The sequence below is a fragment of the Nansenia antarctica genome (genome assembly GCF_963989245.1).
Source record: "Nansenia antarctica genome assembly, chromosome: 4".
NCBI lineage: Eukaryota > Metazoa > Chordata > Actinopteri > Argentiniformes > Microstomatidae > Nansenia > Nansenia antarctica.
In genome coordinates this window covers 44,487,237-44,504,573 of record NC_137689.1, presented here as the reverse complement: position 1 = coordinate 44,504,573, position 17,337 = coordinate 44,487,237, and the positions used below count along the sequence as shown (strand labels likewise).

Below are 17,337 nucleotides of genomic sequence, written 5' to 3'. Positions count from 1 at the left end.
CCTGTTTACTGGGGTGAGAATATGGATGTTGGGTGCAGCAGTTGCTATTTCACCTACTCAGAATGAGTCTAACTGAACATTGTAATGGAGCATTCTGTTACATTGAGCCATAAGGGGTTCACATTGCTTTTCACACTCCACCGAAACGAAATGCATAACCGTTTATTCTGTATTTGGCATGCAGGTGTGCTCAACCAGGTCAACGAAGAAGATATCCAAAATAGGCTATCATAAAGGTGTTGTCATAGTGACCTGTCCGGGATGTGAGAAACATCACATTATCGCTGATAACTTGGGCTGGTTCTCTGACCTGGAGGGAAAGCGGTTAGTTAAGTCTGAATAGAGCATAATGTAACACATACACGTGCATTATCATAGAATATTGGGAACATAGTGAGTGAACTTGTGTGACAGTAAATCCTGTATTTTTGTTTTAATATCATGACTTGAACTATCAAGTTCCTTTTCTCTTGCAGGAACATTGAGGAAATCCTTGCAGCGAGAGGAGAGAAGGTGAAGAGGATAGAGGGAGATGCAGCCATAGAGATCATAGTAGAGGAGACCAGCAAGGACATTACACAGGCTGCTCACAATGCAGAGAAATCTTCACAGGGGTTAGATGACTCTGGAAAATCATAATGTGTGTGTGTGTGTGTGTGTGTGTGTGTTTGTTTGTTGGTGGACTTCATGTGAGAATATAAATTGTTCCTAAATACAACACTGCTTAACTTGTTATTGTCTGTATACTGTATTTGACATTTGAAATGTACACTATTACAACCACTACTACTGCACCAGTCTGACAAAAGGAAACAGCGGATGATAGTGTTGTGTATTTATCTTATTGGTTATGAATCAAGCTTAATGATCCTTCATTTATTGTGTAATTTCTGTACAATCAAGCTCATAAAGAAAGAAAGAAAAGTCTGTGAGAATTTCAGACATTCCTCTTTCATCTCCTCATTCCTTGATTGCTCTTCTTGGATCTGAAGTTTAATTTCAGCTTTCTCTCTTTTCACCAGCCCCTCAAACCTCTTTTTTTCTTTTCTTTTCCTTTCTTTGTCTTCTATTTTCTGTCCTCTTCCCATGTTTTGCATTACTGCTCCTTTGCTTTCTCCTGCTTTCTACCTTGTTCCCAATCTTTTGCCATCTTAAATGTTTTGTAAAGTTGTGTAGATGTGCATAAGTAGTATTCTGTTAGTTTCACATAGTCCAAAGATTGTTTTCACAATATCCACCTAGCTGCTGAGTTTTGAATATGCTAAATATAAAATATGGGATGTTATTAAATTATTTGGAAATCGAAATATCAGTATTGTAGACCAAGAGTTAAATGGTGTGGGTCTGTGACAGGCCTAGTAATGCCTATGATGAGCCTACATTGACATGAAACAAGCAGCCTACTGACTTGTTTGCAATGTGTGGTATGCAGCCTCTGAGGAAAACATACATGAAAAGGCTGTGTTCTTCTAACATAATTATGATCAGGCATCTGTGCAGGATGCATAACGAATGTGTTTGTTCTGTTTGTTGCAGAGTGACTGATAAACTAGGTAATGCTTGTTTGTTCCAGGCCCACGCCCGCCAGTTTTACTTTCGTTTCTGATGTTCTGGGGGGTATTCCATCAACGTCGCTAAAGGAGAATCCATCTTAAGTCTCGCGAGAATGTCAAAATAAGGCTGGCCTTTTCTGTAAACCTCGTGAGATTTATAAAAAAATTATTCTGGATTTTTCTTTAGCGACGTTGATGGAGTACCCCCGTGATGTTAGTCAGTGAATTAGCTATATCGGAAAAGAAACGCCAGATATAGCTAGACACATTCTCAATATGTGTTGAAAGGTTGTTTGACTCAAGTGCATTTCATTCAAGGTCTCTTATTGCGAAGTTTATGCACGTTCATCTCCAGCCTTCTTCAGGAAACAACTTCTTCGTGGCCTCGCGATTTTACACCAGAGATCAGGAACTGACTGTTTACCAACTGGCAGCGAACTAGCTGGCTAGCTAGGCAATAGAGGACTAGCTAGGCAATACGTTGATTTGATCAGATCTCTCCGATATGACGTCTATCGGTCCTCTGACAGAGGTGGAGCGGCCCAGACACCGTCCTTTCCTGATCGGTGTCAGCGGAGGAACCGCCAGCGGCAAGGTAGGAACCCCTACAGACCGCTTAGCCTGGCTGTCAACAAACGCGCTGCATACGAGCTGTGAACTGCCAAACACACCCATGTCTAAAACGATGTTATTCATTTTATTGGACCTAATTCAGTGCTTCTTTGACCTAATTCAGTGCCTCGAAACCTCAAAAGATCCTTGCCTATTTTCGAGGAGCCTCATCGAACTAAAATAATGCCATTGTCAATCCCAATGTCCTGCTGCATCCCAGCTCTCTCGCATTGCATGTCAGCTTCGAGTCGAGGAGACTTCACACATGTAACAACTGACACAGTTCCACCAATAGTCACTTCTACATGTGATTATAAACCTGCAACGCATTTACACTTTTAACTTGTTTGATATGAATAAGTAGCTAATGTGGTTGTCTGATCTGTAGTCTACAGTATGTGGCAAAATCATGGAGATGCTGGGCCAGCATGAGATGGACCATCGTCAGAGGAAGGTGGCTATCGTGAGCCAGGACAGCTTCTACAGAGTCCTGACTCCTGACCAGAAGGCCAAGGCGCTGAAGGGCCAGTACAACTTTGACCATCCAGGTACTGTTGTAGAAGCTATGCTGGTATTGACCATCCAGGTACTGTTGTAGAAGCTATGCTGGTATTGACCATCCAGGTACTGTTGTAGAAGCTATGTGGTATTGACCATCCAGGTACTGTTGTAGAAGCTATACTGGTTGCAGTAATGCAAAGCTCTCTCAGGGAATCATCATAATACACACTTAGGAACTCCATTCCGTTCACATCACTATGTGCAACGCAATGGATATGGAAAGTATGTTGAGCTATGCGATGTAGGCCTTCACACACGACAATACTTCTGAAATGTACAAAAATAAGGCATCACTCATTACAGTGAATCACTGTGGGATGTTTTGCAGATGCGTTTGACAACGAGTTAATGTACCAAACCCTGAAGGACATAGTGGAGGGGAGAGTGGTTGAGGTGCCAACATATGACTTTGTCACTCATTCAAGGTGAGAGGCAAACATTATATATATATATACACGTTTTTTTTTTGCTTCTCCCCTTGGCTTACTCCTGGGGAGTATATTGGTGTTAGATCATATTGTTTATTGCTTATATTGTGTAGCATTATTTTGTTGTGAGGCACTTTGTGACATTTGTCTGAATTAGAAAGAGCTATACAAATAAACTTGATTGATTGATGTTCCCCCTCCCACATTCTATAGAGCTCAGATTGATGTGTGTGTGTGTGTGTGTGTGTGTGTGTGTGTGTGTGTGTGTCCAGGCTGCAGGACAGGATCACGGTGTACCCTGCTGATGTGGTGTTGTTGGAGGGGATCCTGGTGTTCTACACCCAGGACGTGCGTGACATGTTCCACATGAAGCTGTTTGTGGACACAGACTCTGATGTCAGGCTGTCACGTAGAGGTACCGCCACACACACTGTCATATCCACACACACACCTACACACACACTGTCATATCCACACACACACACACACACACACACACACACACACACACACACACACACTGTCATATCCACACACACACACTTACACACACACTGTCATATCCACACACACACACACACACACACACACACACACACACACACACACTGTCATATCCACACACACACAGTCATATCCACACACACACACACACTAGGGCTGCACGATTAATCGATTTTAAATCGAAATCGCGATTTGAGATGATGCGATTAGCAAATCGCAAATCCTGCGATTTGGGATACGTTATACAGCGCGTCGGATTGAACGCACACGCCCAACAACAACAACAACACTGCACGTGAAACGCCCACGTGTGAATCTGTGAAGACATTTCAGTAGCTAGCAACATTAATGGTGTGCATAAATCGCTTCAAAAACAACATCTCTGTTGTAGGGAAGTATTTCGGGTTTAGGACGACAGATGTGCAACAACAGCAGGTGTTGCGCACAACCTGTCGTGGAACAGTCGCTACATCCAGAGGCAAGGAGAGTTAAGTGAAAGTCCCGTAGCCCAGTCTAACTGTTGTGAAGGCCCACAGTTTAGAGCCAGTTTTAGTTTCCCCGAAATCAGCCCTTCTGCCCCAGTTAGTTTCTTTGTTATTTTCTATACTATTTCTGTACGTTTGTGAAGAGTATGTATTATTATTGTACTGTTTACGTATATGTGTGATGACGTAGTATATCCGGGGTGTGCCCGTGACCCGGATGTTAGGTTCGGTGGTGCCTATATAAGAGACGGGAGTAGTCCGCGAGTCAGAGTGTGTGGGGAGAATCAGAACGAGCGAGTAACGAGAGAGAAGCAACGAAGGCAATTTAAGATGGCGGATTCCGTAACACGCACCCCGTGCTGAAGCGGACCACCAAAAGTGATTATTGAGTGTACCAGTGTAGCCCGTTTTAGTTGTGTTCCCGTTGGACCGCCTTGCCAGCGGCCGGCTGTTCAGCGTTGGACCAAGCGGGACGCCAGCTGGACATAATCGTCGCCTCCACGAGCAAACACTGACTCCAGCGGAGCTTCGACGCGGACCACGGGACTTGGGCCCTTCACCTCGTGGTAGACCACGAAGACGGACCTTTCCCTCCGTGTTGCTACGTCCCCCCCCCTTTCGTCGGCTAAACTTCATCGACGCACATGCCATTCAACCAGGCCTCAACGCGCACCACAGCCCTGGACTATCAGCCTGTTCAGGCCAGAGACTATCAGTGAGTGATTGAGTGTGTGTGTGGCCGGCCGGGAGGGAATGTATATATGGGGATGTATACAACCGTCATGTGTAATAAATGTGTTGTTCATATGTAATACCGTGTGTTAGTTGTTTGTAGCTCCAATGCTAATGCTAGTTGTTTGTAGCTCCAATGCTAATGCTAGTTGTTTGTAGCTCCAATGCTAATGCTAGTTGTTTGTAGCTCCAATGCTAATGCTAGTTGTTTGAAGGCTAATGCTAATGCTAGTTCCCTTGCTAATGCTAACGACATTAACTGCTAGTCTAACGGTTTGCTGTCGCCCCCTGCCTGTATCCTCCTATACTGCCTATTTAGCTCCCTTAGTTAGATAACCAGCCCCTTCCTAAATTATACAGTCCTTTTCAGCTACTCCCTGGTTACAATTGGTCCTTCGAGCCGGATAGGTAGTGTAGTGATAGCATGGCTGAGCGCAGCCAACCAGACCAGACAGTTACCCCCCCTTCTCCGCCCCCGGAGCCAGAGCCACGACCACAGAGAGTCCCGCGGTTGCCTCCGAGGTTACAGGAGTATGAGCTCGAGGTCGAAAGCTCACTGAGTGGTAGCGAGGAGCGCACTCCACGGGATACAGTGGTCGGAGAGGCCGAGGTGTCCGCCGGCGCGCGGGTGGCTAGCACTGAGACAGCCCTCACCGAGCACCAGCCTGAGGATGAGATGGCAGAACCGCAGGGTTTTGCCGTGGAAACGGAAGAACAGGAAGGAGAGGCCCGGTCCGACAGCGCCTGCGGGCGGGAGAGGGAGGGCCTCAGCCTTAACGATCTGCCTCCCAGTACGGCGCGCTCGAGACTAGGGGTGGGACGATTAGAAAATGTCATGTCACGATTATCGTGGGCAAAATAATCGCGATCCACGATATTATCGCGAGAATAAAAAATAAAAAATAATAAAAAAAAAAACTTTTTTTTGAATGCCAATAAAACACACTGTAATCACTTTAACTTAGATTTTGTTGTATTTTTATTGAATCATGTTAATAACATTAACATCATTTTAAAAACATCTTGACAAAAATAAAAATCTTTAATAAAATATTAAATAAGGTAATGATAAATTATAAGGTATCACTGCATAAATAAAGGGAAAAAATACTGTCAAACAAAACTTGAACACTGACACTTTTCTGTCATCAAACTGAGTGCTAGCCTTGTGGCTTAGAGACTTGAAAGCTTCAAGATAGGTTAAAGTGCAAAAATGTCAACATGTTCACTTTTTCTGCCTTTAGCTGTGCTCGGAGAGGTGTGAGTATGTGCCCACTGGCACTAAACACTCTCTCTGAAGGAACACTAGTTGCAGGTATGCATAGAAGCCTGCATGCAACCCTGGAAAGGTGAGGCAATGGACACGGGGCCGATGCAGCCATGGTGAGAAGGCTAGCATACGTTAGTGACTGACTGACAAGGCTGACTTGACAGTCACGTTACCCATGCAGGCTGAACAATCGCGCGAGACAAATTTCTGTGAGGATATTCGCGCGCGGCTCATGTGAGAAATCTCAATTATATTACTATTTCTTTATAACATACGATTATGACATCCTCCCTCTCGCCAGTTTGGGGCAACATAGACTTCTCCCCTGGTGCCACGGATAGGGGTTTCAAGCGGTGGGACAGCAAAGGGATGGTTACTATCGGACATTTATATGATACGGAAATACTACTTTCATTTGACCAATTATGTAAGAAATATGACCTACCACGAAATGAGTTTTTCAGATACCTTCAGATACGAAGTTTTTTAAATAGCCAAAAAGACACTGGCCTCTGTCACCAACCCTCTCCGCTGGAGGAGATAGTCTCTGCTGGAAAGACGAGAGGCATTCTGGGGTTTGGGTATAGAGCACTTTCGAAATATGATAAAGGCAACCCTGCATTTACGCCCAAAGACTGGAATAATGACCTGAACATTAATACTGATGAAGCAACTTGGTCACTAATATGGCAATCGGCAAACGACATCTCAATCTGTAATAGGATGAAGGAAACGCAATTTAGACTACTACAACGTTTGCAGATTACTCCCCAACTTAGACATAAAATGGATCATAACAAATCGGAAATGTGTACAAAGTGTATTACCGAGGTTGGGAGCTTTGTTCATTGTGTTTGGACTTGTAGATATATAGATGATTACTGGAAAGGTATAGTGGATAAAATTCATCTAATTCTAGATGTTACATTGGATAAGGACCCCATGTGTCTATTGTTTGGGTCATTTTAAAAAAAAAAAAAAAAAAAAAAAAAAAACGATTATGACGATTATTCAACTAATTAAAATTCTCCGCGATAAAGTTATCGCGGGTGTTTTTATCGCGATTAACGATAAACACGATAATCGTCCCATCCCTACTCGAGACCTAGCTCCTGCCGCTCAGTGGCTTCCTACCGGTCCAGGGCTTCCGTGGGCAGTTATGCCTCTGGGGCGGATAGCCTGCACTCCAGAGGGAGTAGTGCCGCGCTGTCAGAATATATGCGCCAACAGGCCGAGATGGCGTTAGAGCGGGAGCGCCAACAGGCCGAGATGGCGTTAGAGAGGGAACGCATCCATTTCGAGCGCGAGCGCCTCCAGATGGAGGCGGCGGGGAGACAGCGCCAGGAGGCGCTAGAACGCGAGCGCCTCCAGATGGAGGCGGCGGGGAGACAGCGCCAGGAGGCGCTAGAACGTGAACGCTTCCAGATGGACGGAGCGGAACGCGCGGCGGAGAGACAGCGCCAGGAGGCGCTAGAACGTGAACGCTTCCAGATGAACGGAGCGGAACGCGAGGCGGAGAGACAGCGCCAGGAGGCGCTAGAACGTGAACGCTTCCAGATGGAGCGCGACCGCCTCCAGGCGGAGAGACAGCGCCAGGAGGCGCTAGAACGTGAACGCATCCAGTACGAGCGCGAGCGCCTCCAGATGGAGGGGGCGGAACGCGCGGCGGAGAGGCAGATGGCGAGAGAGCAACTGCACGCAGAGAAGATGGAGGAAATGATGCAGACCATGCGCGACGTGTGCATCAGCAGAACTCCGTCGGCCTGTAGCTCCAGAGTATCATCCGCACGGCCCTCTCGAGTGCCATCTCCTGAACCCCCCGCCGATGGCTCCATGACCCCCGCCAGGACTGTCCAACTACAGGCCCAGCTGACCACCTGGAAGGAAGAGGACCAGGGACCCGACCGCTACGCGGCCCAGAGGGAGCCAGCGTCGCTGCCCGGGAGGGGAGTCCTCCCCCAAGAGCGTAGCACACCCCTAGGTCCTCCAGTGCACCAAAATGCATGCAGGCCGGACACCCAGACCGTCACTCCAGCACCGATGATCCACTACAGGATGTTCCCCCAGGTGGAGGGACCCAAGTTCCCCTTCTTCAAGGACGAGGACAGGAGCCAGTATGTGGAGCTACGCATCTGCCTAGACACGCTCTTGGACAACTCCTGCTCAGAGTCCTACAAATATGCGATTCTCCTTCAGCATGTGAGGAACCCCAGAGCCCACAACATGGTACTGGCCCATGCCTCCGCACCGACACCTTACACCAGAGCGCTCGCTGACTTGGATGCCCGCTACGGTCGTCCCTGGAACCACGCCCTTGCTGAACTGCAAGCCCTCGAACAGCAGGCCCCCATCAAGGATGACCGGGCGCTGGATGACTTCGCGCTCCGCGTGCACACCTTGGTTGGGATGCTGAAGACGCAGGGCCCAGCTGGCGCCAGCGAGATCAACAGCACCTCCAACGTAGAGCGGCTGCTCCGCAAGATCCCACGCTTCCGGCAGGAGAGGTTCCGGCGACAGCAGCGCGTTCGTAACCCCGAGAAGTTGGGTCTGAGCATGGCTGCCTTCGCGGAGTTCCTACTGGAGGAAGTGCATGACACCAACGTAGACGCCATGGGTTACGCTGAGCCGAAGAAGGAGAGGGAGAAGGGAGACCGCTGGGACGGGCCGAGCTCGAACAGAGGACGCCCAGTAGGAGTGCTGCACACGGAGGAGGAGCCTCGGAGAGAGAGGACCACCCGACCTGAGGGAAAGGATTCCTCTCAACCCCCTCCAAAGGGACGGAGAGGTCCACCGCCATGTCCGTACTGCACCAGCGAGCACTGGCTCAATGAGTGCAGTGACTTCAACAACCTGAGTACCGAGGCCAAGCAGAGGTGGCTCGAGAAGAACCAGAGGTGCTGGAACTGTGGGCGCGACCATCTGGCGAAGAACTGCACCTTGAGGAGGAAGTGCAACCGCTGTGAGGAGGTCCACCTCCACATCCTACACGAGGTCTCCCTCGCCAGGTCCACGGAGGGCAACAGAAGCCCTAGGTCCGGTCGCGCACCGGAAGAGGAAACCCCTGTCTACTACCTAGACTCGCCACAGAGCAGCGGCTCCAAGGTTCTACTGAAGGTGGTGAAGGTCCGACTTCACCACAACAACGCTGTGTACGACACGTACGCCGTTCTAGACGACGGGTCGGAACGGACCATCCTTCTCCAGGGGGCAGTGCGCCAGTTGGGGCTCCAAGGGACTGCGGAGAAGCTGACTCTGCGCACGATACGTCGCGACCTTAAAGAGGTCACCGGGGCGAGAATCAACTTCTCTATCTCCCCGGCGGGGCGGCCGTCGGATAGACATCGGCTTCAGAATGTCTTCACCGCCGACCAGCTAGCGCTCTCCCGCTACGACTACCCCCTGGAGAGGTTACGCGCAAGATATCCCCACCTACGGGGAGTAGACCTACACCCGATAGAAGGAGCGGAGCCAACCCTTCTCATCGGCTCGGACAACGCTGACCTGATCGTGTCGCTCCGTCCTCCGCTGAGAGGACCACGAGGCTGCCCGATGGCTGTTAAGACTGCGCTTGGGTGGGCCCTCCAAGGCGCTACCGAGGGGAGAGATAGAGACGGGAGAGCTACGTCATCCCTCCATGTCCGAACAGAAGAAGCAAACCAACCAACCGGACCGCCTGGAGTGGAATCTATTGCTGCCAGTGCACCTGGAACAGTTAGTACCACAAATGGTTCACCACAGGATGACCAACCAAAGAAGAAGTCTCTGTGGACAGAGCATAAGTCTCTGGATGGGAAGACCTACTACTACAACTCCCAGACTAAGGAGTCCCGGTGGTGGCGCTACCGTGCCATGGCGGCAACAGCTGTTGCCGAGGAACACCTGCAGGTGGCCATGCACCCTCACGTGGCCGAGGTCAGCATTGACGCACCCGTCAACTCCGTCAAGTACACGTCAGCCATGAAAGTCTCAGCCAGTATTGTAGACGCCTCCAAGGAGGAAAGGCCGAAGTTGGCGAAGAAGAGAGTAAAGTGGAACCCAGAAGAGGAGGCCAAGCAGGCCTTCAAAGAGCTTCTGGAGGAGGATGGTGGTTCATCCGACGCGTCATGGGAGCAAACCATGAGAATGATCATCAACGACCCACGCTACAGCGCCCTGCCCAAGCTGAGTGAGAAGAAGCAAGCGTTTAAGGCCTACAAGGCTAAGAAGGAGAAGGAACAAGCCAAGCAGCTCAGGAAGAGGAACTGTGATGCGCTGACGAGCATTCTGGACAACATGGCCAACGTCACCTACTGCACCACCTGGTCCGAGGCCCAGCAGTACCTGCTGGACGACCCCTCCTTCGCTGAGTACGAGGCGCTGCAGAGCATGGACCAGGAAGACGCTCTGATCTGCTTCGAGGAGCACATCCGCGCCCTGGAGAAGGAGGAGAAGCAGACGATTCTGCTGAGGGAGAGAGACAAGATGTCCGAAGGTGCCGTGGTACTGGTGAGGGACCAGTCCCTTCCGCGCGCCGCCTGGCAGACAGGCAGAGTGGTCGACACTATCACCTCCTACCTCGCGCTGCTGGAGCAGCCTAGCCAGTGTGCCTTCTTAGTTAACTGAAACCGAGGGTTTCATGGGGCGGCTGTTGTGAAGGCCCACAGTTTAGAGCCAGTTTTAGTTTCCCCGAAATCAGCCCTTCTGCCCCAGTTAGTTTCTTTGTTATTTTCTATACTATTTCTGTACGTTTGTGAAGAGTATGTATTATTATTGTACTGTTTACGTATATGTGTGATGACGTAGTATATCCGGGGTGTGCCCGTGACCCGGATGTTAGGTTCGGTGGTGCCTATATAAGAGACGGGAGTAGTCCGCGAGTCAGAGTGTGTGGGGAGAATCAGAACGAGCGAGTAACGAGAGAGAAGCAACGAAGGCAATTTAAGATGGCGGATTCCGTAACACGCACCCCGTGCTGAAGCGGACCACCAAAAGTGATTATTGAGTGTACCAGTGTAGCCCGTTTTAGTTGTGTTCCCGTTGGACCGCCTTGCCAGCGGCCGGCTGTTCAGCGTTGGACCAAGCGGGACGCCAGCTGGACATAATCGTCGCCTCCACGAGCAAACACTGACTCCAGCGGAGCTTCGACGCGGACCACGGGACTTGGGCCCTTCACCTCGTGGTAGACCACGAAGACGGACCTTTCCCTCCGTGTTGCTACGTCCCCCCCCCTTTCGTCGGCTAAACTTCATCGACGCACATGCCATTCAACCAGGCCTCAACGCGCACCACAGCCCTGGACTATCAGCCTGTTCAGGCCAGAGACTATCAGTGAGTGATTGAGTGTGTGTGTGGCCGGCCGGGAGGGAATGTATATATGGGGATGTATACAACCGTCATGTGTAATAAATGTGTTGTTCATATGTAATACCGTGTGTTAGTTGTTTGTAGCTCCAATGCTAATGCTAGTTGTTTGTAGCTCCAATGCTAATGCTAGTTGTTTGTAGCTCCAATGCTAATGCTAGTTGTTTGTAGCTCCAATGCTAATGCTAGTTGTTTGAAGGCTAATGCTAATGCTAGTTCCCTTGCTAATGCTAACGACATTAACTGCTAGTCTAACGGTTTGCTGTCGCCCCCTGCCTGTATCCTCCTATACTGCCTATTTAGCTCCCTTAGTTAGATAACCAGCCCCTTCCTAAATTATACAGTCCTTTTCAGCTACTCCCTGGTTACACTAACGTTAAGCAAACTAGTGTTTTAGAGTCGTTTGCGGCTGTTACGCCGTATGAAAAGGGCTCACGAAGGCACCGTGAAATAACCAATTCCATCACACACTACCTCGCTAAAGACATGGTGTCTATTAACACTGTGAGCAACGAAGGGTTTAAAAAACTCATCCAAACGCTGGATAAAAGATATGCGGTTCCCTCCCGCACGTACTTTAGTCATGTGGCCATCCCAGAAACGTATGCGGAATGTAGGAAGATACTTGAGATGGAGCTGAAAAATGTCGAGTACTATGCAACAACAACAACCGATCTGTCGGGCAGGACGACCGAGCCGTCTCACCGTGCACTTTATACATTACGACTTTGAGTTGAAGAATTGCCTGCAAACGGTATACTGTCCTGCTTTATCTATTTCAATGTTTACAGAAAGGACCTATTATTCTTTACTGGACATTTTTATTATCACTTTATTTAACTTGATTGCAGTATGTGCAATATTTAGATGCTGCTCCTGAGCCATAATTGAGTAACCTTGTTTGTAGAAAGGTCCTATTTTATTTTCATATTGGAATTGTTAAAACATTTGGACACTTGTTGAGAAACAAAATCACAGCTGTTTAAAAAACCCATAAAATAAATATGTTGTTCCAATTCATATCTTTTAAGTTCTCATCCTTGCATTAGAATTAGAGCAGTTAACAGTTTGATGGTATCATGTGGTAATGCTCTCTGAAATTAGTCCATGATAGACAGATTCATCCAATGCAAAGTATTTTTGAAAGTGCCCACCCTTTTCCAAACAGCTTCCAATGAAGCTTTCCTAGATGGTTGTGTGAAACAAACCATCTGAGTCAGGTTAGTAATGCTCCATCACATCTATTACACAGTGAATCTTAAACTGAAGCTTGACTTTAAAGCAACCCAACGTAAGTTTCATGTAAGTTTAGTTCTTTCACTCGTAACTCGGGCTGTGGGGCTGCTAGAGACGGGAGCCAATTTGTGCTCCTAAGTCCCCTGAAGACGTACAAACAAACTGCACGTTGATACGACCTTCCTAGCCGGAGATATGGCCGCACTTTACAAAAACTTCTTTAAAAAAATAATAATCGCAAATTAAATCGCAATCGCAATATCTGTCAGAATAATCGCAATTAGATTTTTTGCCCAAATCGTGTAGCCCTAACACACACACACACACACACACACACACACACACACACACACACACACACAGGATGGACGGTTTCCAATTATTGAAACCGAAAAACCGTCAAAGACTAAAACCGCGGTGGGGGGGGGAAAGCGACAATTTCAAATAATTGAGCCCTACTGCTACAATACACTCATGTCGAACACCATTAAAACACCGTAAGCACAGTCGCAACACATTTAGGCTACTTAGTTTCACAAATATAAGTGGAAAGGCAGACTTTTGTAAGCTACACCATACATGAAAACACATGAACTCTTAACACACCAGCTCTGCTGATCCAGGGTGCTCGCCTGCACGGAAGATCATCTCTTGGAACAGCGTCTTCATTGAATGAACTGCTTTCTCAATATCTTGGTTCTTAGACAAAGTTTCAGCTGCTGCTCAATGTATTTAAATATTTGAATACTGCTCAATAATCACTGAAATATTAGACTTAGAATTATGCAGTGAACATACTTAAAGCTTTTCATAAAAACCACATGCCGCGAGACTGACTCGTCCTGAACTGTCGTAAGTCAATCAACAAAGAATGCCCCATCAAAATAAAAGTGCCCATGGTAGAGCTGTCAAAATAGAGCTTTCAAAATAAATGTACTAGAGATAAATACAGAACTACCTTTGCGTCACTAAGTGACCGCGTATCTTCTGAGACATGCGTTCTGTCATCACTTTCAGTAGCGCCTTCACACACAGTGGTGCTGTGCACAAACACTCTTGATCCGTATAGCTCTTGTTTTATTATATTGTGGTTTAGTAAATACTGCACTTGGAGTTACATTCAATGCATGATTTGTGCTATAGAACATAAATAAAGTTTGATTGATTGATTGATATCAAATCAAATCACATTTTATTTCTGCGCTTTACAGAGAGCAGCGAAAATGATCTTATTAAATGTAAGCGAGTAATTGTAAAAAACCTTTCCTATCTACCAATAACTGAAGGCGACTATCTTTCCCATAGAGTGATTCGTTACCCTTAAATATAATCCCAATTAGATATTAATCCTCAGTTATTCTTCACAACTGACCAAACCTCTCACTCATTGCGCGGCAGATTCAGACTGTATCATTGTTATTTTCACACACGACAAACATGTGACATGTTCCAGTTTTATTCTTTGAACAACATAGGAAAAAAAAAAAAAAAAAAAAAAAAAAAACGGTTTCAGACGGTTTTGATAAAAAACCGTTTCTATTTTTATAAACCCCGGTTTTCGGTTTAACCGAAAAACCGTCCATCCCTATCACACACACACTCGCCTACACACACACTGTCATATTCACACACTCGCCTACACACACACTGTCATATTCACACACTCGCCTACTCACAACCTGCTCGTGTTGTGTTGTGTGGTCCTGGTCCTGGCTGGGTGGTTGTGGTCCAGTGCTGCGGGACATGCAGAGAGGCAGAGACCTGGAGCAGATCCTGACTCAGTATACTACCTTTGTCAAGCCAGCTTTCGAGGAGTTCTGTTTGCCTGTAAGTCATGGAATTCTCACAATAAAAGCCCCACAACTTTGAACATTGACTCAAGATTGTGAGATGAATAATTAATAATAATAATAATAATAATAATAACAATAAAAGAAATATTTTTTTCCAGACCAAAAAGTATGCAGATGTCATCATTCCACGCGGGGTTGACAACATGGGTAAGTGATTTCACTCTGATGATGAAAGAATGAAGACCGCATCCCTTTCTGGATCTTGTCCCTTAACACTCCCTCTCAACCCCTCCAGTGGCCATCAACCTCATAGTCCAGCACATCCAGGACATCCTGAACGGGGACATCTGTAAGTGGCAGCGGGGCTCGGGCAACGGACACGGGCGGGGCTTGAAGCGGGCTATCTCTGAGCAGGGGGACATGTCCAATGGAGCCTCCGGAGGCCCAGGGAAGAGGGTCCTACTGGAGCCCAGCAGTCGCCCCCACTGAGAGAGCCTTCACTGTGTGAGTGAGAGAGTGAGTCCACTGTGTGAGTGAAAGAGTGAGTCCTCTGTGTGAGTGAGAGAGTGAGTCCTCTGATAGTGCTTTCACACCGGCAAAGAACCGTTCCGGTTCGCGTTCGCGAACCAAGTCTGGAACCGGCCGGCGTATTCAGACCGAAACTCAATTGGTTCCGAGACTGAAAAGTTGGTTCGCAGCAGGATCCAGAAAATAGTGGTTCTCAAGCGGGAACCAAAAAGTAGAACAGTCATGTCTTCAGTGGGCGTGTCATATTCTAGGCTCCAAAGACCAGCAAGAAGGAAGGAGACAAAATGTAATCTAATCTAAATATAATCATCAGTGATCAAAACAAATATCAAAAGTTTCATCATTCTCTCTATCTTCCTCACATGCTCAGCAAGTACGCACACGCAAATTTCATAAGCCATTTCTATTCCAGCAATGGAGCAACTGGTTAGTAAGAAAACGCGTGTAGAAAGTGTCTTCTGTTTTGTTTAATAGAAAACAGTGTTTATTTCCGATACTGGAGTGGAAGATATTATCTTAATTTCCAGTGAAGTAGCTGCCATCTAGTTGGAACATGAAGCGGATGTTTCTGGTTACACTGGTATGAACGTGTTGTTGGTTCGCCAGACAGCACCAAGGTTCGGGAACCGGAACCGGAACAGTTCTTTGCCGGTGTGAAAGCCCTCTGTGTGAGTGAGTAGTTGGCATTGATGCTGCTACTGTCCAGGCTGGTTCAGATATGGGATCCACCCTGCAAGCTCCGGCCCCTCCCCTTTTTTAGTTAACCCTGGTTCTCTGCAGAGCGTCCAGTCAGAGGCCTGGATAAAAAAAAAATCATATTTTAAAACATTTGTTATTAGTCCATAATTGAAACAGTTAGTGATCACAGGTCCCATGACACATCTCTTCCCTCTGAATGACTTTGTCTTCCATGTGACTTTCACTAGCTAGTGTTTTAGACTACCTCTGTCTTTGAAATGGAGAGGGTGGCGTGATTGAGGAAACAGTTTTAACCAAGTGATTTCTATGTTAGATTTGGGCTTTGCACCATGTGCTTTACTACCTGTTGACCGTTCCCTCCAAGCCAACGAGATCCTCCAGGAGAAACAAACGTAGGAATGTTGACACCTGCACTTCCAACCTTTATGTTTTTCCACTGTCATTGTTTTATTTAAACTTGCTTGAAATAATGCTGTATTGTATTGAATGTGTTGAAGTCAGATGACGTGTATGAATAGTAAACCTGCCACGGGCTGATTTCAAACATTTGAAACACTTTTTAATGTTTTAACGCTTTCAGTGTTCTGTAGACATTGTTTGAAATGTGAAATAACTGCTGCATCGTCACTTTGAATTCTGAAATTGTAAAGGTTCATTTAAGCCTTAACATGTGAATTATTATTTTTTCAAGCATTTTAGTATTTAAATAAATATTTAAAAAATGTATAGTTCATAAGCAACACCGTGAGTGATGGACCTTTTCTGTGTTGCTAAGAAATGAATCCAGATCAAGCGTAGATGTGTAAAACGGAGCAATTTTATTGGATTTTTCGAGAGCACAGTGTGATGTGTTGGTTGAGACAATTATTCCAAAGGAATCAGAATGAATATCAACAGCTCACTATGGACCGATACACACTCACTCTCTCACTCACTCACTCACTCACTCACTCACTCACTCACTCTCACACACACACACACTCACACAATTCTGATACCTAATGGGTCTCTTACTGGAACATGGCACACGATGATTGGGTATGACATACATAGATCACAGCATCTTTAGTTATTCTGTTTTTTTTCGTATTTTTTTTGCTAGCTTTTTTTAGTGCACGTTTGTATGGCACTCTTCTCTTTAGCATAAACATCCTTTTTAAGAACAAAAGGAGCAACTGTATATAATACATCATAACCATACATGATTCATACACAACATTTTTTCCAAACAAACTCTTTTAATAAGTCCAGTCCCTCGTGGTCCTCCGCCTCTCTTAACCCCTCGGGGTCCGAACCCTCTCCCACACCGCTCTCTCTCCCCCAGCTCCTGTCTGCTTTGTGACATCACAGTTTGTGGCAGACTTTTTTTCCAAAAACACTGAGGAGATGCGTGTGATGAGAGGATTGGAGAGTCAGGAGAGCAGGCAGGGGAGAGAGGGCGGGGAGGGAGGCAGGTGGGGGGCTGATCCAAGGATGGCACGTACGTAAGGGGGGGAAGAGAAGGGAACATCTGAGGGTATAAAGAAGCATTCACCTCACGTGACATCTCTCTCTCTCTCTCTCTCACACACACACACACACACACACACACTCTGC

At 46.9% G+C, this 17,337-nt stretch overlaps 1 protein-coding gene across 1 annotated transcript; it reads left to right on the top strand.

Moving 5' to 3' along the window:
• The first annotated feature begins 1,799 nt into the window (after positions 1–1,799).
• On the top strand, positions 1,800–16,428 carry uck1 (uridine-cytidine kinase 1). The gene is made up of 7 exons (XM_080528140.1): positions 1,800–2,148; positions 2,554–2,713; positions 3,055–3,151; positions 3,427–3,569; positions 14,454–14,548; positions 14,673–14,721; positions 14,810–16,428. Exons 1-7 carry the CDS (start codon positions 2,059–2,061, stop codon positions 15,001–15,003), a joined length of 828 nt encoding a protein of 275 aa, XP_080384266.1. The 5' UTR covers positions 1,800–2,058; the 3' UTR covers positions 15,004–16,428.
• Positions 16,429–17,337: the final 909 nt, after the last annotated feature.